The sequence below is a fragment of the Bos taurus genome, chromosome 8, assembly GCF_002263795.3.
Source record: "Bos taurus isolate L1 Dominette 01449 registration number 42190680 breed Hereford chromosome 8, ARS-UCD2.0, whole genome shotgun sequence".
NCBI classification, from domain to species: Eukaryota; Metazoa; Chordata; class Mammalia; order Artiodactyla; family Bovidae; genus Bos; species Bos taurus.
The window spans coordinates 99,467,360-99,493,275 of record NC_037335.1 but is presented as its reverse complement, the minus strand read 5'-3'; the positions used below and the strand labels follow the sequence as shown (position 1 = coordinate 99,493,275).

At 45.5% G+C, this 25,916-nt stretch overlaps 1 protein-coding gene across 3 annotated transcripts in view; it reads right to left on the bottom strand.

Moving 5' to 3' along the window:
* The window catches only part of PALM2 (paralemmin 2), a 379,963-nt gene that overhangs the window by 228,676 nt on the left and 125,371 nt on the right, over window positions 1–25,916 (bottom strand). For all 3 annotated transcript variants that reach the window (NM_001435193.1, NM_001371509.2, NM_001204119.2), the window contains 3 exon segments: window positions 2,068–2,169; window positions 8,041–8,062; window positions 9,125–9,239. In NM_001435193.1, the coding sequence (NP_001422122.1) occupies window positions 2,068–2,169; window positions 8,041–8,062; window positions 9,125–9,239 (239 nt within the window).

Below are 25,916 nucleotides of genomic sequence, written 5' to 3'. Positions count from 1 at the left end.
GCAAGGCTCTGTCCCTGGGCTTCCATGTTTGAATAAGGAATTGGAACAGATGCCTCCTGATTCTGCAAAGCAAAGATTGTAAATAAATTCCCATTTATACAGAACCCAAAACCTCCCAAACTCCAGACAACCAGAATATTTGTCATAATACTGAGTAACGACCAGTGACATTTTTTAAAATGGCCCTAAGACTGTGCAAATTTTCAAAAGGACACCCCTAAAGCAAGATGGATGATACCTATAAGAAAGAATTCCAGGGGCGACTGCCACTCATTTGTAAGCTGTCCATGCTCTGTGTAATCACTGCTAGCCATAACTGATCATTAATCTGGATGCTCTATTTCAAAAGCAGCCTGGACGAAGCAGTTAACCACATCAAATGCAATTCCTTTCAAGCCTCTGCATCTGTATATTTCCACAGTAGATACATTTATGCATATTGGTTCTTAACTGATAAACAAAAGTACATGTAGACTTATTTTTTAGAAGACTTTGAACACATAATACTTTTTCAAAAAGGCATTTGCTATTTGGATTCATTGTTTTCACAGTGTCTTCCAAGAGGAAGGATCCTAGCTTGTGAAAGTGTGTGTATTCCTATGCACACAGAACTGCAATCCCAGTAACATATCATTCTTGAAGCTCACATTCCTTGACTGCCGATGCTGCTCAAATCCTGTTCATATCTCTCAGTCCCCACACACTGGCCCTACCGCCTTCACGAACTGATCCGTTAATTAGGTCATATTGCATGTCCTGTGAGTCGCAGAAATGTGGAGAGGAGCTAGAAAGCTGTTTACCCACAACTACTGGGAACCACCAACACTCTAATAACACGCAGGGAGGTATGTGCCTTTTGAAGAATTGTTATCCCGAGTTGATCTCAGAAGTGCATCTTGGAGCATTTAAAAGAATCTGCAGCTTAAATCACTGCCAATGGTCCCTTCGTAGGACGACTGTAGCTACAAGGTTTTTAACTACCCTGGGATCCTAGCTTGAGTTTGACCAGATACCATCTACAGTACCCGCCCCCAACTCTAGAACCCTGTGAATCTGTTTGTACAATAATATGCTAAGATATTTATAGAGTCCCCAGGAATACTTTTATTTTGCCAATGTGCATGACAATTATGTCAATACCTGCAGAATTATTTTACTTCTATGTTAAAAGGAAGGCTAACATAGAAGTTTGCTATGTTTGCTTCATAAAATACTGTATAAACAATTTCCTCTGACTTATTAGTCCATGATTGTCTTATAAAGGTACCCTTCCATGACTTCTTTTAAACATAAATTTACCTGGATTACATAAAGCATAAATCTGATGCTCAAATTCCAGTTCACCTACATTATCACAAACCCTACAGCATTGGTGGCTCATTTTTCCATCCAACCCCTGCTCTCAGTGCCTCTGTGCACAGAGCAAAAAGGATTGGTATAGTGATTTATTAAGCACAGCGTCCAGCTCTGATTTCTGGGGCACATTCACATTGAACAGAGCAAAGCAGAGTTCTCCATATGTTTTACACTCACAAATGTATTACTCGCTACAATCCACAAGTGTGAGGAATATTAGCAAGAAGCATACATTCATTAAACTGCTCCTTTTATTTTCCAAATATACCACAGGAGGTAAGAAATAACTCCAGTAATGAGGAGACTTGAGAATCTATATGTTCACAGTGTACAAACAGCTCAGTTCCCAAAGGATTACCACAACATTCTCACACACTTTGAAAATAGTTTCCCCCCACCTTCCCAGCATAGCTCATTTGATCTTGTAGAATGAGGACTGATATAAAGACCACAAACACAGATTCCTCCAAAGTAGGAGGAAAAGAGCTCTATGGTTTTCTCAATACTCCCTCCCCTTGGCCCCCAGAAACCCCTCAGGGACCAGTGCCTGCCCTGTGTGGCCACTGTAAGTTCTACATCTGAAGCTGCGCTGAGGAGGGGGACCGCCCTCCACGTAAGAATATCTGGGCATCCCTCATTAATAAAGCTCAGAGGAATGCAAGCCCCACGGTCAGTCCTGGCATCAAAAGCAAACAGTTCCCCAGGACTTACCAGCTGCTCTGCTGGTTCCGTCCTGCTCAGGTGATGGTTCTGCTGTTCGTGAACAGAGGATTGGCAGGTCGGGGAGCTGGGAGGAAATGTGATTTACTGCATCTGGTAGCAGAGAATAGGGAATACAATTAGGCACAGTGTTGAGAGGCCCGATGGGTTCACTGCCGAGACAGCAGCTTGTCTGCCCTACATAATGGACCACAGAGGTGGCCATTGCAAGAGAGGATCAGGGTAAACAAAGACCAGCATTTGCCCAGTGACTGGTATTCAGTAGAGTAGCTGAGGTAGGAGAGATCCCGGCCAGAAAGCTCAAGCCCCAGAACAGCTCTATGTAATAAAAGATTCAATAGAAAGCTCTAGATTCTAAGAGTACAATGTGTGCAGAGGACAAAAAAAAAAAAAAAAAAACAGGGAGAGAGATGAACTAGCGAGAACCATTATCAACTTGATGTGGGTGCGTTCTCAGTCGCTGTGTTGTGTACAACTCTTTGCAATCTCATGGACTGCAGCCTGCCAGGCTCCTCTGTCCGTGGGATCTCCCAAGGAAGAATACTGGAGTGGGTTGCCATTTCCCTCCCCACAGGATCTACCTGACCCAGGAATCAAATCCAGGACTCTTACACTGGTCTGAGCCACCAAAGAATGGGATTGGGCCAAGTATGGGACTTCAAACTAGACACATGGAAAGTGAAAGTGAAGTCGCTCAGTCATGTCTGACTCTTTGTGACCTCGTGGACTGTAGCCCACCAGGCTCCTCCGTCCATGGGATTTTCCAGGCAAGAATACTGGAGTGGATTGCCATTTCCTTCTCCAGGGGATCTTCCTGACCCAGGGATCGAACCCAGGTCTCCCACATTGCAGGCAGACGCTTTAACCTCTGAACCACCAGGGAAGCAGTAGAAACATGGAAGACATGTCTTAAACAGAATTGGAAAACAGATTTGGGAGTCTTTCCTTAAACTGGAAATATCACTTTATGTGCCTGATTCATTCCAAAGACTAATAGGCATAAAAAAATTTTTTTTCAGAATTTATCCCACAATTTCAGTCCTTCTGTCTGGTGTTTCAGCTAGAAAATCTAGAGATTCCAAATAACAGCACCAGTGAAACACCATGAGCTCAGCTGCAAGAAATGTGGCCATGCAGAATAGAGAGAACGGCTCTGCTTGGGAAAATATCTTGAAAGTTCATTTAGGGAGACGGAGGCCACGGAAGTCAATAGGTGTGTCGAAGTATTAGAGGAGAGGGGGAAACCACTGGGGTGAAACAGGGGAAGAATCTGTGCACACCCCAGAGAGCAGGGGGAAAGTGAAGGAACATTCTAGAAAGCTGGACTCTAGGTGATATGATTCCTTCCATGTGCCAAAGACACACCCCATTATCCTGGAATGTCGATCACTGGTCAATGATCATGTCTATCTGCTTACCGCATATTCTATTCAACAGCCCACAAATCATCTCAAGCTCAACATGTCCAAAACAGAACTCTCATCTCCACTCATCTGCTGCTTCTCCTGTGCAGCGTATCTCAGCTCACTGGTACCACAATTCACCCAGGATCCTGGCGGTGCCCCTACCTCCCTCTCCTGGTATCCAGTCAGTCTCCCAGCCTTCCCACATCCATCCCGTCCTCTGTATCCCCACTGATGCGGACTTAATTCTGGCAGGTTTCTGTTTTCCTTTTTAAATTTCATGTAGCAGAGTGCTTGTGACCAGACACCAAATTAGGATTGGTTGAGCTCTGTACCGACGAGGCCACTGCAGACTCACATTCAGCCGAACAACCAAGGATGTAGGGACACTGGACCACCATGTTCCCAGGGCAAAGGGAACGGATGGGGTGGAGCTTCTCTAAGAGAATGGGTTTGTCTGTATCAACCCTTTGGGGAGACAGAACCAGAAGTCAGGAGTCGGCAGGCAGGCCCTGGGTTGGAGCGAGGCTCAGGTTACTGTTTCTCCCGGGGGCCTCATGTGTTCTGGAGTTGGGCACTGGGTCAGACAGACATAGTTGAAGGCCCTTCACTGCAGGGGAGGAAGGTGGGCCTTTGAGATGATGCTGGGCTAGAAGATAGCCAGGAAGCAGCCTATAGAGACCCTCTGAAATGGCCTGAATTTGAGCCAGGGCCTCAGAGTATGGTCACATGTCTCTGCCAGTGTTCCTTAAGTTAGCTGGGAGATTCTGTTCTCACTCTGGAGACTTGTGGGAAGGGTCAGGACCCTAAGCCACACAAGGCAGGACCAAAGAGAGCAACAGTCGGGGTAAAGCAGGGCCTGAGCAGGTAGGGGGAGACAGTGGTCCAGGGGAAGGAGGAGTAGCACAGTTTAGGAGATGGGAGAAGACCAGAGCAGATGTGCACAACTTCTGAGTTTCTCTGAGGATTTCTAGAAGTCTGTGGAAGGGCAATCTCGGTAAGTCCAACTGCCTACGTTCAAATGCGATGCATTTGAATCTCTCAAGCCATTAAGACTAGGTAAGACTTTGCAGACTGGTCACATGTGTCTGGTGCCTTCTATGCTACACATAGAATTTCCAGGACATTTCTGCATACTGAAAGATTTAGCAGCCAGAAGTAAAAGCCACCCGCAGGCAGGGGATTCTGCTCATGACTCCTACTGCTTACATTTCAGCCTCCCCCAGGAGGCAGCTCCCCAACAGAAGGGAGCAGGTGATGGAGTTTCCTTTGCCCAGTGGTCACTGGCTACAGGCTCATGGACTACAGCTCTTATGGGGCTGGGGCTCCATGGTTTCTGCTCCTGAGAAGAGGTGGCAGGGGGTGGGGCCCAAAGGAGAGGGTAGGGCAGCCCCTCAATATATCATTAAATAGTAATTCCTGAGGTTCTGCAGCTCCAAGGGATCTGATAGAACAACACAAGGAAAAAGAAACAGGGCCCCCAAAGCTTTCTGGGGGAGAATTCCTTCACATAACCTCAGTCAGTAAACTGCCCTCTTCCTGACAAAGTCTGGGTGGCCTATCATGCTTCTTCCTCCTTCTGTCCGAGGAGGTAACAGTCAGTTATAGAACAAAGAGGAAAGGGGAGTCCTTCCCATTACCCAGCACTGCTAAAATCGTCACCATATGAAGAACATAAATAGCCAACGTTAGAGAGAAACAAAACTGATGCAAACTCTCCTAAAATCATGACTTCTGGGCAAGGGAAGACACACTAGGTCCCAACAATTGGTATGAGGGTTTTGATGCAGGAAAGGTTCCAGGCTGCCCCAGACTGGGATGGGATGGAAATCACAGTCTCAAACAGCAAGAACAAGACAGACCCAGGACAGAGGTTTTCCTTTGCCAGTTCTGGCCAAGGGTTTCACACCAGCTCCCCAGTGGGTAAAGAACAGAGGTAGTTCTAGGTACATACCATGTGAAATTTATACTTACACAAAACACTGTGCCTATTTAGGGCAGTAAAAACAACCCACCCAATCAATTTTGACTCCACCATATAACAAGGATGTATGTGGGGTAGGGAGGAAGTGAGGGGGGATCATGAAGTACGTGGCCAAGAAACTCTACTCATGATTAAAATACATAGCTCTTGATTGCCAAGGCTATCATGTAATCAAAAAACATTGGTGATCCAGAAGTCTAATATCTTTATTTCCTCTGAAAAGCACAGGGGGATATGCACAGGGTACCTGAAGAGGGGTCATTACACAAGCACACACTAGCAGCCAACTCCTTGGCAACTCATCACACTGGCGATGCTTTTCTGACCTCTGCAGTGTCTTGTACAGTTATATAACTTTAGCTGGACCTGGATTCTGTAATCATCGTGTTTCAGAAGTTGGGTATTTGTCCTAAGGCATTATTATTCTACAATCATTTTTTGTTAGGTCTTAGTACCAACTGGTTGATTCTAAGAGGTCTTGGTAACTTTGAAACCAAAGGAAGAGGAAATAATCAGACAGCCCAAAGTTCCTAAACTGGATGTGCTTCATGATGGGTTTTGACCCACAGAGTGACCTATAAACACTGACCACGTTCTTGGAAGGATGTGTTCCCTCCTTCAAACTGCTTTCTTTGCTAACAGCTGTGGTGTAATGGAAAGGTCTCCCCAGGCCTAGTTATAATCAGACATGGAAGTATCACCATCCAGGGCAATAAGGAAGATCATGGAAACTTTTCCCTGGCCATTTCTTGTGACCCCTGAGACTTTTGCATCCTCTTAAGCCTGAGTTCACTCATCCTGTAAAAAGTAATGGAGGATATAATCACAAAGGCTGTTTTTCTCTGCAGAATCTTTTCTAAGTCATGATTGGATTTCTTACCACCTCTATGAACTACTTAGGTGAACAGATGAAAATAGTGGGAAGTACATGGAGCAGGAGGAAATGAGAGAAGTTCAGGGTGAAAACAAAAAAGAGAGAGTTTATGACATGGCTTCATGGATGCTTGTTAACAAGTCACATACTAGGTGGGTCTCCATGGCCCACACAGCTTCCCTGGGACACAATACGCAGGTTCCATCCCTTCCCTAATTAGAGAGAGAAGCCTAAGAAAGGTCCTGGCTTGAGAAGGGAAGAGAAAAAAAAAAGAAGTGAAAGCAGAAGAGGTTGATGTGCATGCCTCTGGTATGTGGGTGTCTGTGGGTCCATGTCTGATACTTACTGTGTTACTGCTAATCACATACATGGCCTCAGGGTAGCCCTAGCACGAGGGAACGCCACTATCTTTCCCATGCTGCCACCCCCAACTCCCCAAAACAGGCAAGGCCACCTCCTCAGTCTATACTCCACCCCCAAAGCACAGAACAAGTGTCCTGACTAGGCCATACCCTAGAGAAAGTTGTAGAACTGTCATAGGTGCTCTTCCTGGAGTTGCTGTGGGCTCGACCTGGACTTGTCTCTGAGCATATGCACTGGGATCATGAATTTAATGCCTTCCCAAAGATTACCCAAAGGGCCAAAATTCAGATCCCCTGCCTTTCATTTGTTCGGTGGGGGAACCCGAACAAACCACCATTTTTTCTTGTTTGTTTGTTTTCTGAAGTTAGAATTATCCTTATTGCAAGGATCTTTGCTAGACATTATAAGAAAAATGCCTATCCATCCCTGCATTTAAAAATCTTTAACCATACATTTCCAAAAGACATTGGGAAAATACTGATGCCAGCGCTTATTCTACCTCCTGCATCATCTTGCTGGTTTAGAGGCTGAAAGAGAGCAGATGTCTGTTCCTTCTGACAAGATCTGGTATTTTAGGACAGGTTGAGCTAAAGGTCAGAGTGAAAAGTGGAAATCAAGTGGTTTTCATGAGTTTGTAGCTAAAGTTAGAGGAGCAAGGTAAAGGCTGAGAGGCACACCACCTCAAATTCATCCCATGGCCCCAGGGAAGGAGAACAGGGAAGCAGCGGGCAAAGAAGGGGAGAGAGACCAGAGGAAGGCCCACTCTTGCCAGGAGGGGGTCAGGAAGCCAGGGCCCTGCTCCTAACCTTCATGTGCCCCCAGCCAACCATGCCCCACAGGGAGAGAAGTTCTGTGAAGCCCTGGTTCCCAGGGAGGCTGGAGAAACTGTGGTTTTCTGATTCAGAGTAAAACCAGAGGCCTTAGGAAGGTTTCCTAAACATCAGCTGATGGGCTCCTGATGTGTATTGTTACCTGGAGACCTAACCACCAGTTCCAGTGGGCTCAAGCCTGCCAGGGAACTGGTCCTGAGGCTGGTGCTCTGGGCTGAGTGTATTTCAAGAGAGATCCAAGCAGTGAACTTTGGAGACCAAATGGGAAGAAGAAGAGCTGGGCCAGCTGTGTAAGACTAGGAAAAGCTGGTTAAGAAGTAGTCCTTGAAGAGGAGAGGCAGAGGAGATGGGGACATGGCCCTCCCAAGCATTCGCAAATAGTGCTCCCCTTCTTTCTGATGCCCTTCCAAACCAACACAGCATATCTCCCAGGGAGCCTGTGTTAATGAGACCCACTAAGCTGACATGAGAACATTCAGGTACAGATAGGGAGAGAGCGCTTACACTTACCTCCATCTGCACTGGAGAAGCTCTGTGGAGACAAAAGCAGGGCAGGGAGTCACTATATACGTGGGGAGATGACCCTTCACTCATTCAGCCTGTCTTTCTCCCCCAGAATTTGACTGTGGTGGGCAAACCCCATGCTCTCTTTCCTTCTGGGAAATCTGTTTGGGATTCCGAAATTTAAGGAAAAGGTTTACCCTCTGCACCTTATTTACCCCAAATTTCTCCCAGTAGACATTGATGTCAATTATCCAGCAAATACCCTTGGTTGTGCTCGAGAAGTGATAACAGAAAATCCCATCCTGTAATGAATGTGTTTAGACTGCTTTCCTATCACCGCTGGGTACCTGAGGAAACAGGAGTTGTAAAATAGAGGGGAGGGGGGTCCTGAGTTGTTCAGAACCTGCTGGCATTATGGATTCTCTCTCTGCTACAGAGCACCGTGTGTTTTCATAGATAGGCACACCTCATTTTATTGTGCCTCAATTTTGCTTTTTTTTTAACAAATGGAAGGTGCCTGACAACCCCCAGTTAAGCCAATCTGTCAGCACCATTGTTCCAACAGTATTATTTTTAATTAAGGTATGGACGTTGTTTTTTAGACATAAGGCTATTGCATACTTCATAGACTAACAATATAGTGTAAACATAACTTTTATATGCAGTGGGAAACCAAAAAATTCATGTGACTCACTCTATTGCAATATTCACTTAATTTCAGTGGTTTGGAACCAAACCCGCCATATTTCTGAGGCATGCCTGTGCGGTAAAACTTCATGTTTCACTGACACTTTCTTTTTTGGAATTCATGCCCATTTGATACGGTTTTGCCCCTGGCCTTTTTATAAAAGAAAGACTTAAAGCTACAGGGAGTCTGTTTAACCGGCTTCATAAGAATTGGTTTTTAGACCAATTCGCCACTCTCAGCGTCAGAGACGGCTCTGGTCCTCAAGCATCTACCCCTCGTTGCAGGGTGTGTGGTCCAGGCTTCTTATCCAGACCAACTGGCCTTTTCTCCAATTGGCACTGTCGTGGTGTGCCTGCTTCCCCAGGGGTATAAAGTGAGAGAAATGACGTTAGTTTTCTTCACCTTCTGAAAGTCCTTGAAGGATTTTTCTGTTTCCTTTAGCTTCTCTAGGATGATTTGCTCTTTGGCAGATATTTGGGACTCTTCACTTTCCAGGGCTTGTATTTCCTGCTCCAGCCTGGAAAACACACAAACAGAAGACAGGTTACTTTATCTTCTGGCCAGAGAGCAGCTTCCTCCCACTGGGTGGCCTCCTGGTGGTCTCTGCTTTACATGACGGTGTGGTACCTGCCAGGCTTCACCTTACAGCGTGTCGCCACCTTCGCCACTGAGCAGACACTGGTCAAAGGGAAACAGCCCAGAGCTGCTGCCACCCAGTCATTGCCACCACCTTCCAATACGCTTTGGTGCCTTCCTTTCAACTCTCTTCTCCTGTGCATTCTTAATTTGGAGGTAATTATTTTTCTTAGCATGGCTTCCCAGGTGGCTCAGTGGTAAAGAATCTGCCTGCCAATGAGGAGACATGGATTCATTCCCTGGTTGGGGAAGATCCCCTGGAGAAGGAAATGGCAGCCCACTCCAGTATTCTTGACTGGAAAAATCCCATGGACAGAGGAGCCTGGTGGGCTACAGTCCATGGGGTTGCAAAAGAGCTGGACACGACTCAGCGACTAAACAACAGCAACTACTTTTCATAGGTTAAGACATACTATCTGAAGGAGAAGAGCTTCATATTCTGCTATCTCGTGCTAACTGCTCTTCTGTCAGGCAGGCCAAAGGGTGAAGAGCCGGTCTTGTTCAAAGGAAATACACTGCCGAGACATGGCTGGTGGCTAGTGAACCTGCTGTCACCATCCTCAGTGGCCTGACTTCTCCTGCCAAGAAGAGAGGAGATGGAAGGGACTGATACAAAGGACTGATACTGCCCCTACTGTTCTGGAACTTTCCTCAGCTTTTACAAAACCTATATATTTTCTGAAAAGGAAACTTGAGCACAGCCAGGAGACTCTGGGAATATTCCAGAAGAGCAGCTACACTGAAGTTGTGAGGGAGGTCTTGCCAGCTCTATTCTTTCAATGAAATGATTGTAATAACCACTTAACTTTTCTTGCACACTAAATCTGTGCCAAGAGCTAAGCTAAAAATTCATGTGGATTGTTGTAGTTAACCTTCCTTATGACCCTATGAGCAGGGAATTCCCATTTTACAGACAAACTCATTAAGGCAAGGCAGGGCTAAGGAATTAGTTTATTGGTACAGAGCGTTGAAGCTAGGGTTTAAGCCAGGAAGTATAACTCTAGACCCTGGTCCTCACCATCGTGCCAAACTCTGGTCACATGGTACTTCACCACAGTACTTCACATATGCCCTGCCTTTTTACACACGGAGTATGCTGACTTAAATAGGGCGGTACTGTAATGTACCAATGTTTTGGGGTTATGCAGGGATGGGTGTTCCCCTACCTACAGGACCCCATACTATGATGCTTCCAAATCATTTGGTCTGAATTTATTCATTCATTCATTTGCCTCTGCTTTTGCTCTCCTCCCCTCCGTCATGTTGGAAGCTTCGCTGCAGAGTGTGCCTGCCGATGTTTGTCCTTTCCCTCCCCCTCTCCTTGTCTATTCCTAATCTGCTGCTGGGAACCGGCCAACCAGGTTTGTTCAACTGAGACCTAACCTAAAGCGTTCAGAGTGAGACCTTCTGAAGAGTAAGGCTCAGACGGTAAAGAATCTGCCTGCAATGCAGGAGACCCGGGTTCAATCTGTGGGTCAGGGAGATCCCCTGGAAGGGAATGGCAACCCACTCCAGTATCCTTGCCTGAAGAATTCCATGGACAGAGGAGCCTGGTGGGTTACAGTCCATGGGTTCACAAAGAGTCAGACATGACTGAGTGACTAACACACGGAATACCAAGATACGGGCATGGAATTATTCCAGGATGCACTGTGCCTCTCAGAGGCCTTTTCTGTTTCCTTCTTAGGCATCAGAAAAATAACTTCTGGATGGATGATACTTTGTAGCAACTACTTTGGGTTATGAAGAAACCCAAACAGGGCTTCCCAGGTGGTTCAGCGGTAAAGAATCCACCTGCAGTGCAGGAGAGACGGTTCGATCTCTGGGTTGGGACGATCCCCTGGAGAAGGAAATGGCAACCCACTCCAGTATTCTTGCTGGGAAATCCCATGGACGGAGGAGCCTGGTGGGCTACAGTCCATGGGGTGGCAAAAGAGTCAGACGCAACTGAGTGACTGAACGTGAAGACAAATGCTATAACTATACTCCCTCCAGATGAACACAGCTTCAGACATACTGAAGGCTTCCCTCACAGTAGAAGTGGCAGTTCTTTTCATGACTAAGATGGCCCTACAGCATCTAGCCTCCTAGTACCTATAAGAGCCTCTACTCTTAACAACGTGCCCATTTCACTTTATGCTTTGGTTAAACAGAGCTACTCCTTACTTGCCCATCTGTGACCACTGATTTACCCTTCCCCAGAAAATCCATCTCCAAACCCTAGCCACTATTGAAACCTTAGCTCAGATACCACCAACCTCATGAGGCTTTCACAGATTCACCATCAGAAAATAACAATATCAGTGGTCTTATCAAGTCCAGTATATGTTAGAACATTGGTTTTCAACCAAGGTGCTTTTGTCCCTTAGGGCATAGTTGGAGATTCTGGAGATATTATGGTTATCCATTACTCAAGCAGAGTGAAGTTGGTGCTACTGGCATTTAGGGGGTAGCAGTTTATAAACATACTACAAAGTACAAAACACCCCCCACAATAAAGAATTATTTGCCCCCCTAAAACCAATAGGGCCAAAACCAACTAGGAGGCTAACTCTAAACCCTGCATCAGAGTATACATAAATTATTAATTTCCATTAATAGAGTATAAATTCACCATGAGAAAGGCACAGATAGTCAGTACAAGTATGTTGAATGAATGATAAAAGATGAATCAAGTTGCAAAAAGTCATATAGCTCAGCCAAGAGGAGATCTTCAGGTTTCTGAGACCAGGGTGAATTCTTCAGCAAGCTTTGACTTGAGAGGCTGTGTGTGGGCTGAGACGCAAACAACCCAGAGGGGAAGGCCAAGCAGCATCAACAGATAAACAGAGATATAAACCTTTGCTCTCCAAATGTTTATTACATCTTTTACTGATACATACATCTGTGTCAATTACTTTGGGAGGAATCAAGGAAAGGAATAGGAGCATGGAATAGGGACAACTCAAGTGACCTAAAATGGAACCAATTCAATGGGTAGGGGAAGCTCCAGGCTACAGGTTTCCTGGAGAGATTGGCCAGGTGAGTTTTGAGCAGATTTCATTTAAATCTCAAAAAAACTGAGTACCTCAGCAGATATCTAGAATGTGGGTTGACTCTATGCTCAAATTCCCTCCCTTCCCCCTGCATCTTCATGGTAAAAACACATATGTCCCCCACTGCCGGGAGCCGGCATATTGCATATTGAGTGCATATTGCATATTGAGTGCAGCACTTTTCAGGATCTGGAATAGCTCAACTGGAATTCTATCACTGCCGGTAGCCAGCGTGAGGAACTCCGCCCATGACAAAGGTCATGAGGAAGGAGGCTAGGCACACGCAAAGGCGGGATCGAGCCTCAGGAGTCCCCCTGGAAATTCTCGAGCATTTACACCCAAAACCAGAGTCTGCCTACTTTCTGCTTTGTGCTTTCACCTACACCTCTGACTTTACGGGGGGCTGTCCCCCACTACCTCTCTGAAAAAAGTTAGCTTACAGCTCCAGTTAATAATTCCTGGGTGTGACAGTGTTTAACCTACAAACTCCTTTGGAAATCCTCTAGCCTGCCTGAATAGGTTTTTCCGGCCACATGTGATTGTTCAGAGCCTCCCAACTGTGAGAGGCAGGAGATGTTCTAAACTGTCTAAACACAGATTCTTTTGAGTAGTTAAAAGATTGATTAGAAATTGTATTGGTGAAGGGATTTTCACTTGTTGGGCCAATGTTTGCTGCTAAGTTTCCATATCCCTTACCTGCTGTGTCCCTGGCAGTGTATTGATTAATATAATTGGTTTAAGTAGTAGCTTTAATGTTTGTAACCTGGGACCCTTGAGTTAATTCTTTTTCTTGTTATAGCCCACCACACCTTTGCGCTGTAGGAATGCAACTTTATCTAATGCTTTTGGAGGGTGGCTCCTGACCAATCACCTTTAGAGAAAAATAAGTTTTCTGAAGAAAAGGTCTTAAAATGTTAACAGGCCTCCAGGCCAGAAGATGATGCAAATCACCTAAGCTTTTGCATATGATAAGTTTGCAGGAAGAAAGCCTGGCTTGCTGCCTGACTCTACCCCTTCCCCCATTATCCTCTATGCATAACTTAAGGTATAAAAACTACTTTGGAAAATAAAGTGCGGGCTGTGTTCACCGAAACTTGGTCTCACCATGTCGTTCTTTCTCTTACCTTCTGGCTGAATTATTCAGCCTCTTTTCTCCACTCAATTTCCTCACTGAGCTATCCTTATTTCAGCCTCTTTTCTTCACTGAATTTTACTGAGCTATCCTCATTCTATTACTCTTTATATCCTTAATTAACATTTAATTAAGCAATTGTTTCCTGATCTTCGCCTACGCCGTCTCTCCTTCGAATACCCTGGATCAGCCGGGGCTGGTCCCCGGCACCCCACCACTGATATTGGTCTTGGCCACATGATTTGTTTTGTCCTCATGGGAGGTGGGATATACTTCCCTGCTCTTGACTTTGGGTGCAGCCATGTGACCTGCATTGGCCAATGGGATGCTAGCAGACATGACACAAGCAGAGGCTTGGAATGTATCCACCCAATCAGGCGCATCCTCTTGAGCCTCTTCTGGCACCAAAAGTACAGCTTCTCCGGGGAGCTGCTGTTCCTTTAGCCTGGGCCCCAGAAAGAACATGTCAGGAGTAGACAGGAGCTCAACCCAGAGTCAGAAGCCATGGCCAGTCATATCTGCACCTTCCATTAGAGCTACTCGGCTAAGCCCAGCCCAGATTAGCAAACACCCAGTCTTCTCCTCACAGAAGAGTGAGCAAGAACATATGATTTTTGTTTTGAAGCACTGAGTTTGAGAATCATTTGTCACAGAACACTATTTTGGCCAATAGCTAACTGACACAGCTCAAATATGTATATGTTTTATATATACATATTATATATGTATTTTATATATTATGACCAACCTAGATAGCATATTAAAAAGCAGACATTACTTTGCCAACAAAGGTCCGTCTAGTCAAGGCTATGGTTTTTCCTGTGGTCACGTATGGTTGTGAGAGTTGGACTGTGAAGAAGGCTGAGCGCCAAAGAATTGATGCTTTTGAACTGTGGTGTTGGAGAAGACTCTTGAGAGAACCTTGGACTGCAAGGAGATCCAACTAGTCCATTCTGAAGGAGATCAGCCCTGGGATTTCTTTGGAAGGAATGATGCTAAAGCTGAGACTCCAGTACTTTGGCCACCTCATACAAAGAGTTGACTCATTGGAAAAGAGTCTGATGCTGGAAAGGATTGGGGGCAGGAGGAGAAGGGGACGACAAAGGATGAGACGGCTGGATGGCATCACTGACTCGATGGACGTCAGTCTGAGTGAACTCCGGGAGTTGGTGATGGACAGGGAAGCCTGGCGTGCTGCGATTCATGGGGTCGCAAAGAGTCGGACACAACTGAGCGACTGAACTGAACTGAACTGAACGATATATGGGAGAAGGCAATGGCACCCTACTCCAGTACTCTTGCCTGGAAAATCCCATGGACGGAGGAGCCTGGTAGGTGGAAGTCCATGGGGTTGCACAGAGTCGGACACGACTGAGCAACTTCACTTTCACTTTTCACTTTCATGCATTGGAGAAGGAAATGGCAACCCACTCCAGTGTTCTTGCCTGGAGAATCCCAGGGACGGGGGAGCCTGGTGGGCTGCTGTCTATGGGGTGGCACAGAGTCGGACACGACTGAAGTGACTTAGCAGCAGTGATATACATTCCAACAGGATATATTCTATCTGTATAAATGTGTGTGGGCTTCCCAGGTGGCGCTAGTGGGAAAGAACCTGCTCGCCAATGCAGGCAGATGTGAGAGACAAGGCATCAGTCCTTTGATGGGGAAGATCCCCTAGAGGAGGGCATGGAAAGCTCACTCCAGTATTTTTGCCTGAAGAATCCCAATTACAGAGGAGCCTGGTGGGCTACAGTCCACAGTGTCACAAAGAGTCAGACACAACTGAAGTGACAGAGCATGCACACATGCGTGCAAATATACGTGTATATGTGTGTGCATATATCCTAATAATAATACCTGAAGCTGAAAGATCAGAGGAACTATAAACTACCCTCTCCCCATTTCCCCCAATTCTCAGAGAAATCAATAAGAGTACAGGGCATCCCTTCACAAATTTTAAAATTGAGAAACTAGGAAAATATCAGTGGCGGTTATTTTTGGGTAACGAGACACTAAGTGTTTTTAATTTTCTTCTTTATAATTTTCAATATTTTTAATATAATTTTAAAAATCAGATATTCTGTATCTAGGCAAAATAAAAACAATAAATCACATTTTAAAAAATGCCACCTCTGGCCTAGCACTGAGAAGGCTGCCCTGCATGGCCTGTGGCACCAAAAAGGAGCTGAGGTCCAGTGGGGTGTTAAAATAAATACAACATCAATTGGCACTCAGTTCCACCAACGCTGATGGAGCTTGTCCAGCTGAACTGAGTCAGGCACTACAAGGAATTCTGTAATAAAATTAGGTTAAAAATTTCTGACTTAAAACAAAAAGGTTGACTCTAAGTAACTCACTACTCCCGGTGAAGCAGCCTCAAGTGATTAAGAATTCTCTGTGATGTGATGCCCACTGACTGGCCTGATCATCTCCACTGCCCGGGCCCTATTGGTTTCAAGGCTCTTGGCTATATAGCTCAAGTGCTAAAGATTTGGGTCGTGATACTGCGTAACTGAGAAGGAACGCAGGGAGGGGGGATGGAAAAAAGCAACAAAACTAGGCTTTTAAGATAACAACAATTTGTTGTTTCTTCCAGCGTTTCATCCAGAAACAACAATCCAGCGTTTCATCCAGAGGGAATGAACTCAGGAAATCTGCAGTTTGTATATGTCCAAATGAGTCAGATCCAAATAGCAGATTTCTCTACTAATGCACGTGCGGGCACTGGAAAGCCCAGACTGCCATCTTGCCATGGAAAGCCTGAATCACAAGCCTGAGGAGCGTCCCAAGAAACCAAGTGTCGTGGGGTTAATAAGACTCATTCCAGCTGGCTTAGAAATGCCAGTATTTTCTAGCTTCATGACTGAAATCTAATGCAGACTTCCCAGGAGGAACCAAGGAGATACTGCCCAGCTAAAAATAAAGAACAGGCAGGAAGTGTAATTTACACTCAAGGTTAACTGAGGCTCTTTAGGCTGAGACAGGTGTACATTACAGCCTTTGACCAGCTTGCTGAGTTTCTCTGGAGGAAGAAGCAGACTGTAATAGACAGTAAAGAAAGGTGACAGACCGCAGCTGTGCAGCTTCAATTCACCGGAGATGAGGTTGTGATCCTGGCCAAATGGTCTTATAAAATCTAACCTAACCCCAATAGACCTTTGTCATGAGAAAATACAAAGGACCTATGGCGCTATGAAGTACATTGATCATTCTCTCATTCAAAGTCTATTTATACATCCATCTGTCTAACTTAATGCAAGCACCTACCTTCTAGCAGGCACTGCACTGAACATCAGGGACAGAAAGCTTAATCAGCCATGGTGTCGGGTTGGGGGACCTCTGAGTAAAGTAATGAGGGCAGTCAAGTAAACACATAAATTGCAAAAGAGCCCAAAAAGAGCTGGAAGAAAGAATAACGATTTGGAAAATTGTCAGTTCCGCTGGGGAATGTGGAGGGACTCCAAGTTGCCTGTCCCAGATCTATTCTCCCCTTCTCCCATGCTAACAGAATCCTTCTTTTATGGGGGATGGGTGGCAATGTACCCAGCTGAAAATTTACACATCCCAGCTTTCTTTGCATAGAAAGGCGGCCATAGGACAGTTTTGGCCAGTGAGATGTATGTGAACATTTTGGGTAAGACTTCTGGGAAAGCTCCTTCAAAGGGGGAGAGTTGATTTAAGCAGCACTTGGCTTTTCCCTTCTTTCTGCCTAATACAGGGACCTGGTGCTAGGAGGATGTACTAGCTTCCAACTGCTGCTGTAACAAATGACACAGACTTAGTAGCTTACAAAATATCAATTTATTATATTACATTTCTGCGGGTCAGAAGTTTAACAAGGGTGTCACCAGGTTACAGTCACAGGGTGGCAGAGTTATGCTCCTTTCTGTATGCTTTGGGGAAGAAGTGCTTCCTTGCTTTTGCCAGCTCCCTGAGGCCACCCACAGTCCTCACCACATGGCCCCTTCCTCCACTGTCAAAGTCAACAATGCTGTTGTTGTTCAGTCATCAAGTCATGTGTAACTCTTTTGAGACCCCGTGGACTATAGCCCTCCAGGCTCCTCTATCCATGAGATTCTTCAGGCAAGAATACTGGAGCAGTTTCCATTTCCTTCTCCAGGGAATCTTCCCAACCCAGGGATTGAACCTGCGGCTCCTGCATTGGCAGGCAGATTCTTTACCACTGAGCCACCAGGGAAGCTCTCAGCAGTGCCGTAAGCTCTCTGACTACTCTTCCCCAGTCACATCTCCCTCCGACTCTCCTCTTCTGCCTCCTCTTCCACTTTTAGGAGTCCTTATGATCAGACTGAGCCAACTCAGATAATCCAGGGTAATCTCTTTATGTTAAAGTCAGATGTTTGGAGACCTTAATTCCATCTGTAACCTTAACTCCCCTTTGTCATGTAACCTAACATAATTACAGGTTCTAGGGGTTAGGATGTAGACATCTTTGGGGGGCCATCGCTCTGCCTACCACAAGGAATATGATGCTCTAGGTGGAGTGTCACCTTGTATCCACATGGACAAGAGTCTGCTAAGGGTGCCTGAGTGTGCAGAAAGAGAGAAATTGCCTGGGTTCCAGTTAGCATCCTGGAGTGACTACACCAGTTCTGGACAGTTCACTCCAGATTTTCTGCTGTGAGTTTAAGCCACCATTGTGATCACAGCTAAAAGCAATTTCCTCCAGATACAAAGTGGTGAGGAAAACTTGACTGAGTAAGTGTTATGTTAGCTGGGCCTTGAAGGATGCCTTCATCAGGTGGAAAAGAGAAGAAAACCGGCCAGGCAGAGGAGATAACACAGGCTGAGGCCCAGAATATCATATGTCCCTCCCTCACCCAGGAGCATGTGGCCTTGCGTGGCCTTTTCAGGGACTGCACACTCTACCCTCCAGAGGCCATGGTTCACCAAGATGCCTCAGAGAGTTTCTCAGCTTCCAGGTCCCTCAGCCCCACTGCTCACTCTATGCTCTCATTCTGCTGGGCCTTGGATGGCCCAGAAATACTTGGCCTTCCAGGCCCTGCGGGGACCCTTCCTTCCTTCCTTCATCTTCAGTGGGAGAAAACAAGGCTCAAACAAAGAGAGAGGAGAACAAGAGAGGGGCCCTGGGCCACTGATTCTCTAGCTCCTGCTTGCCACGGTTCGCGGTGGTATCTCTGCCTATTGAACTTACAAGAGCCAATCAGTGCTTCCTTTGTGTGAGCATCTCTCAGTTGAATGCAAAAGGTGCAGACTCATTAGGAAAGACCCTGATGCTGGGAAAGATTGAGGGCAGGAGGAGAAGGGGACGACAGAGGATGAGATGGTTGGATGGCATCACCGACTCAAAGGACATGGGTTTGGGTGGACTCCAGGAGTTGGTGATGGACAGGGAGGCCTGGCGTGCTGTGGTTCACGGGGTCGCAAAGAGTCGGACACGCCTGAGCGACTGAACTGAACTGAACTGCATACAGACTGGGTTTCCAACAGCCTGACCGTTTGGGGAAGCGTTTGCCAATAAATTCAGGTGTATTCCATCTTTTCTTTTTCCATCAGTGATGGTGAAAATAATTGTTACGAAACTAAGAATTCTAACATTGTCTTTGTTATGTATATATTGTTTGTATGTAACAACAATAATAATGAGGAGGACTGTCAAGTGCTTACCATGTGCTAAGCACTGTTCTCCCTGTTTCACATGCATTATGATACTTAATCTTCATATCCTATGAAACAAGAATTCTTTCTCTTCCTTTACGCAGATGAAGGGCTGAGATACAGAATGCTACTGACTTGCTCAGGGCCACAATCATAATGAGGCCAGGATTCGGACCCTGGTACTGGAGAACTAGTCCTAGAGAATCAGGACTCTTTGCCATTGCTTTCAGCTACCTCTCTAGGATCACGTTCTTCTTTTTCCTCACTTCCTCAAGAACTCATAGTGCAACACAATGGATTTTTCATGCTCATAGAACCACAGAAGGTCACGCTGGAGGTAGAAGCCATTTAACCTAATTGATTTCCAGAAACACAAATTGTTCTCCACCCAGGATTTCTGCTTGAAATCCTCTGCACAGAGGATTTCAGACACAGAGAACTCACCACCTCTCAAGGCAGCCCTTCCCTCTTTGGACAGTGCTGACCATCAGCAGTGTGAAAAGTTGACCAGCTTCCACTCATGGTCTGAGTTCCAACCCTTGGAAGTGCAGAGGTCAAGTTTAGCAAACACCATGACTTGTAGGGGCTCCACTTGGGAAATGGGAAAAACAAAGGCAAATGGAACTTACTATTCAGTGGGAAGCATGCATGATATGAATTGGGGCCTAGATTCCCGGGTGGCTCAGATGGTAAAGAATCTGCCTGCAGTGCAGGAGACCTGGGTTCAATCCCTGAGTTGGGAAGATCCCCTGGAGAAGAGAATGGCAATCCACTCCAGTATCCTTGCCTGGAGCATTCCAGGACAAAGGAGCCTGGTGGGCTACAGTCCAGGGGGTTTCAAAGAGTCAGACATGACTGAGCAACCAACAGTTTCACTTTTTAGCGGGGTCGGGGGTGGTGGGAAGAGCAGAAGGGGAAAGGGTAGAGTGACCAAGAGGAAGGAGGACTTCTGGGCTTCCTCATAGAACCAACTCAGCACCAGCTAAAAGCTGAAGTGAGAGGAGTAGTAAACGTTTTAGGGACTTCCCTGGTAGTCCAGTGGCTAAGACTCCATTCTCCCAATGCAGAGAGCTCAGGTTCAATCCCTGATCAGGGGACTAGATCCCACAGGCCAGAATTTAGAGTTCGTGTGCCACAACTAAGACCCAGGGCAGGCAAATAAACAATTAAAAAAATAAATAAAAAGAAACAGTTTCACAAAATCCTGGGGACTCTAAGTACATTTCTGAACAAGGTCTGAGCAAGACCAGCCTCTCGCTGACAACGGACCCTTCATAATTTTCCCGTCAAGGGACCTGGGCCCAGATCACAGACACAGACTGTGAAGAGGTCAACCACTGCTGCCCAGCTGACAGGTATCAGAGATTCGGTAAACTCCCCCAGAATAAAAAGATGCTGACAGACTGGTCCAAGGTGCTGAATTCAGACCCGTTCTTTCCCCTAGAATTGCAGTTTCATAGTTGAGCAGTCCAGTGGGGGTGCCTGTCTGACCAACCTGCCAAAATAAGAACCTCAGGGAGAAGGTTTGCTCCTCAGAGGAGAGGAGAGCTGCCTGTTCATGCATCCAGCATGAAGCACAATGTAAAAGAGGCTGCGAATTGTTCGCCGAGACCCGCCCTCCCCTTCTCTCACTACAACATAATCCCTAAAGTTAAGCTGGGCACAAGGCACACAGAATAATGTCCATACTCCTTAGCATCTTTTGTAACCACGGGCAGCATGTTCTGGCCAAAGGGATGTGAGTCAAAGTGTGGTACGCAGCTTCTAGAACCTTCTGTAGCCCTTTCCTCTTTCAGCCCTTCCTTCATCCTTCTGCCTGAAATGCAGAGATATGCGGGTGAAGCTCTCACTGCCATCCTGGACTCTGAGAACAAACACAGGAGTGGGAAAAGCTAGAAGGCGGCTTGGTCCCTAAGGGGTTCCCAGCTCACAGCCACCAGAGAGTGCTTAACTGCCTACCTATGGATTTTTCCTGGAGGGAGAAATAAACATCTTGTGTAAGCCACTATGACTGTGGGTCTTTGTTACTTGCATCCACATTTAATCCTAAGTGATGCAGTTTACCACATAAGCATTTGAATGAATGCTTATAGAAGTATGCTGAGGATGTGGGGCCAAAGCTAATCACAGCCCAGAGCCTCATTAATGTCTCAGCAGCAAAAGAGGGGGAAAAACGAACAATCGCGAGGCTTGCAATCCATTCCTGCTAATCAACTCTTATAAGATGGGGCTTGCTTAGGGCTCTGCTTCACTCCACCCAACATCCTGCTCCATCCAAAGCCTCAGCAGGGAAGTTCCCACTCTTTGCATAATGACAATCAACCAAGTCTGATCATCTCTGGTATGCTGGGGCTGTGATGTTTTTGTCAGTCTGATGCTCACAGCTTCTGCCAGCTGGATTGTACCAGAAACAGCCAGGACTGGGCTGTCCACATATATGAAAGACCGACCCAGAAGAAAGCCTTGCAGTATAGTGAGCTAACTACCCCTACACAGGAGACTCGACAACACAGAGCTTACCTATGAACCTGGAGTTCTAGTTACAGAGTGGGATCAGAACACGTATTATATAGGTGGTCCAGAAGTGTGTGAGGTGACAGATGCTAAGGTGGTGGGCATTACTAATTTCAGCTGCCCAGGATCCCTGCCCCTTTCCTTTGGGGAAGAGCATGCAGCTCCTCCACTGGGAAACAGTCTCTCTGGAGTACCTTGTGGATTTGGTGAAACTATTAATCAAAGGGTCCCACATCCCTGGCCAAGGAGTAGATCAACGGGACTCCTGTTAGAAATCTGCATCTTGGGAGGAGTAACCCAAGAATGGGTAATAATGGTAGGGGCGTGGCTAATCATTCCTACAGCAGGATTCTGAAGACTGCCCTGTCAGTTTTTGCTGCCTGGATCCTCAGTTCTACCTGGGACCTGATTATGTAACCCCTCCATTCTAAGAATATTTAGCTCTATCTATCTAACCATCCATCCATCCATCTATTCATCTATCTATCATCCATCCATCTGTCTGTCTGTCCATCCATCCTTCCACCTATCTATCTATCTTAAGAGCTTTCTGTTTCCATATTCCAGGTAGGACACTGGGCAGAATACTGTCTCCTTTCACACAACTAGATGCTACAAAATTCTTTTTCCATATTTCAGGAAAACAGTGCACTTGTTTCTATGGCACTCCCCAAATATTTTTCATTTGTGACTCAGTTTGCAAGGAGACAGTTTCCTTTTATTTAGATGAGTATATCTGGAATCACCACAGATCATTTGGTATTTTACTGTGAAAAAGGTTAATGGCCTTTAAATAAACAGAGGATTTCCACTTCTCCTTGTGAAAGAACAGGACCTTCCTTGACTGCAAGGTGTCAGTGGAAACTCAAGCTCATTTCATTTTTTCCCCCTTCGTCATCATGGAGACAGAAATATGGCCAAGAAGAGAATGGTGCCTTTAAGAATTCCTGAAGTGTAGCTCATATCCTTTCCCTTGTTGAAAAGTTGATGGTTGCCCATCATCTCCTTCCCGAATCTGATTGACCTTCTTAGGCTGGAAGGTCACACCCTCCATGCTCTGCTCTCACCCCTTCCCAGCCTTACACATTCCCGTGTCCCAGACAGAACAGAGAGCATGCTGCTCTGTGAAAAAGCCTGGACTTCCCACTATCAATTCTATCTACTGGAAACATATCTGATAATCAAAGCCCGAACTGTTGCCTTAGTAATGTTTTTCTTCAACCCACTCATCCTAATGTGTTCACTCCTTCCCAATCCCCATCATGGCATCCTTAGAGAGCTAAGAGCATCCTTAGACCTCTTCAGTTCATTCAGTCACTCAGTCGCGTCTGACTCTTTGCGATCCCATGAATCACAGCACGCCAGGCCTCCCTGTCAATCACCAACTCCCTCTTAGATACCTAGTATACCTCACCTGGTACTGGGGCACTAAAAATGTGTCCATCCTCCCCAACCTGTACTATCCTCTCCTGAGTACAAGCTTACTGAGAAATAGGACAATATTTTATGAATTTATTACTGTACCATATATTCTTTTCTGTATACATAGAGGCTCAATAAATGTTTGTTGAGTGAATGAAAAGCAAAGCAAAGCAAGAACACATTTTTAAAGGATTCTATAGTGAAACTAACTTGGAGATGGTGCTATTCAACATGTATACCTGTGGCGGATTCATTTTGATGTATGGCAAAACCAATACAATATTGTAAAGTTAAAAAATAAAATAAAAAACAAAATAAGACAGAGCAATGCAAAAAATATATATATATATATTTTGTAAACTCTCAGCTTGGTTTTGCTACTTTCACCACTCCCTCAAACGTATTAAAATTTGTATATTCATTGAAAAAAATCAATACTGGATTGCTTTCTATATTTATCTGAGTGAACTGCTGGGACATATTAGCACTTTTCATTATTGATGTTGGTACAATCAAATTTAATCAAGTAAATATGAATGAAAATTTCTCTGTCAGTTTTTCTTAGTCTCGGGAAACCAGCCTATTCTTTTCTTGTATATTTAGCTCATCTGAAATCACATGGCTCATACTGTCAGAATCTATGCAAGTTGATTTCCGCTGCAGAAAATCATTTCCAAGCAGGCGCTGAGCCTTGATGTCTTGGGTGTGATTCTCGTGTGAGTCTGTTTCATCAGAAATACAGAATTTTGATTACATGAAAATGAGATGATCTCCTTCCAAAGCAATACATTTCTCAGTAACTTAAATCCTATCTTCCCAAGAAATATCTTTCTCTGTAGGAAGAGAAAAAAATATCTCATCCAGCCTTTCACCTCCGACTCTCCCTGTGAAGGTCAATGACTCCATCTGTGGACCTGACCTTGTGCAAATGCCTCTGGGATGACACTTTATCAAAGACCCCTTCTCCGCTATAGCTTCAACTTATCTCCAGGATGCCTCCTTCCCGTTAGTCCCTTTAGAATAAATTCTCTCACACCAAAAATAGGTGAACTTCTCTTGACCCTGAGTCCTGTTCCTATTACTGCTGAATCTCTCTTCCAGATTTCCCCAATAGCACTTGCCTGCCTCTTGCTGTCTCAAATTCTCACACCCCAGTCACCCCTCAACCCACTCCACTCCACCTGGGCACCTGCCATGCTGTTGAATCTGGTCTTGTTAAAGTCCATGACATCCTAACTGCCACATCTAATGGACACCCTTCAGTGTGAACCTACCGACATCTTCCTTTTATAAAACTCTGAGGACCACCCCTCCTCCCCTTCAGAAGCTGAGATGCCATATCCTCAACACAGGTGCCTCTTCTACTTCTTCACTAAATGTTCACTTGGCTGGATACTTTATCCTTGGCTAATCACGTCCACCCTCGAGTTTTAATTCCCACCTAAACACTGACTTATAACTACCCAACCAATACCTTCAGCCTCTCTCCTAACTCCAGCCTCTACATAACAATTGCATTTTCAGTGTCTCCACCTGGGTGGCCCATAAGCATCTCAAATCCAACATATGTGAGGCCAAACTTATCCTCTTCACAGAGCTGTTCCTCCATCTGGCCTTTTTTAGTTCCGCTGCTGGTACCACCATGAATCCATCCTACTTAAGATGGAAACCTGGATGTTATCTTGCGTTTTTAATTTTTCAAAAACTGTTTATTGACGTGTAGTTGATTTACAGCGTTGCGCTCATCTCTGCTGTATAGCAGAATGACTCAGTTATACATACACATATTCTTTTTCAAATTCCTTACATTATGGTTCATCACAGAATACTGAATATAGTTCCTTGTGTCATTGTGCTAGTCAATAGGACCGTGTTGCTTATCCATCTCAAATACAGTAGTGTGCATCTGCTAACCCCAAGCTCCCAATCCATCCCTCCTCTACCTTGCCTGCCCCTTGGCAACACAAGTCTGTCCTCTGTGTCTGAGTCTCTGGATGTTACCATGACCTCTGACTTGCCCCTCTTTGGTAAACACCACACACGTATACAAGCCACTAAGTTCTGTCAGTTTGTTCCCTGGGTTATCACTACTTATTAATCTGCTTAGGTATTTCCTCTTTCTGGAAGTCTTCCCTGACACCGTTCCCATGCTTGCTTGCTGCCATATCTTATAGACATATTTCCATCACCAGTCATATGCCATTGTATTTGAATCACTTTCTTATGGATCTGGAGTTCCATCCCCAACTCCCATTTGCAAAACTCTTGAGGATAACAACTGTCTCTCCTTTATCTTTCCTTGAATTTATGGCTTCTAGCATCAGGCTGCTGCTGCTAAGTCGCTTCAGTTGTGTCCAACTCTGTGCGACCCCATAGACAGCAGCCCACCAGGCTCCCCCGTCCCTGGGATTCTCCAGGCAAGAACACTGGAGTGGGTTGCCATTTCCTCCTCCAATGCATGAAAGTGAAAAGTGAAAGTGAAGTCGCTCAGTCGTGTCCGACTCTCAGCGACCCCATGGACTGGAGCCCACCAGGCTCCTCTGTCCATGGGACTCTCCAGGCAAGAGTACTGGAGTGGGGTGCCATTGCCTTCTCCAAGCATCAGGCTAGCTTGTGTCTAATAAGAAACCTGGTTTAGTGGAAGTTCTCAAGAAATATCGGCTCTATAAATGAATGCATGAATTGTTCCTCAGTTGGAAATAGCTTCAAGACAGATTCTTTTGCTCAACTCCTTTGGTCAAAAATGATTCTTAAAAAAAAATTAAAAATAATGGCAACTATGGATTTGGTACAAAGAACTGATTTTAAAAAAAAACTT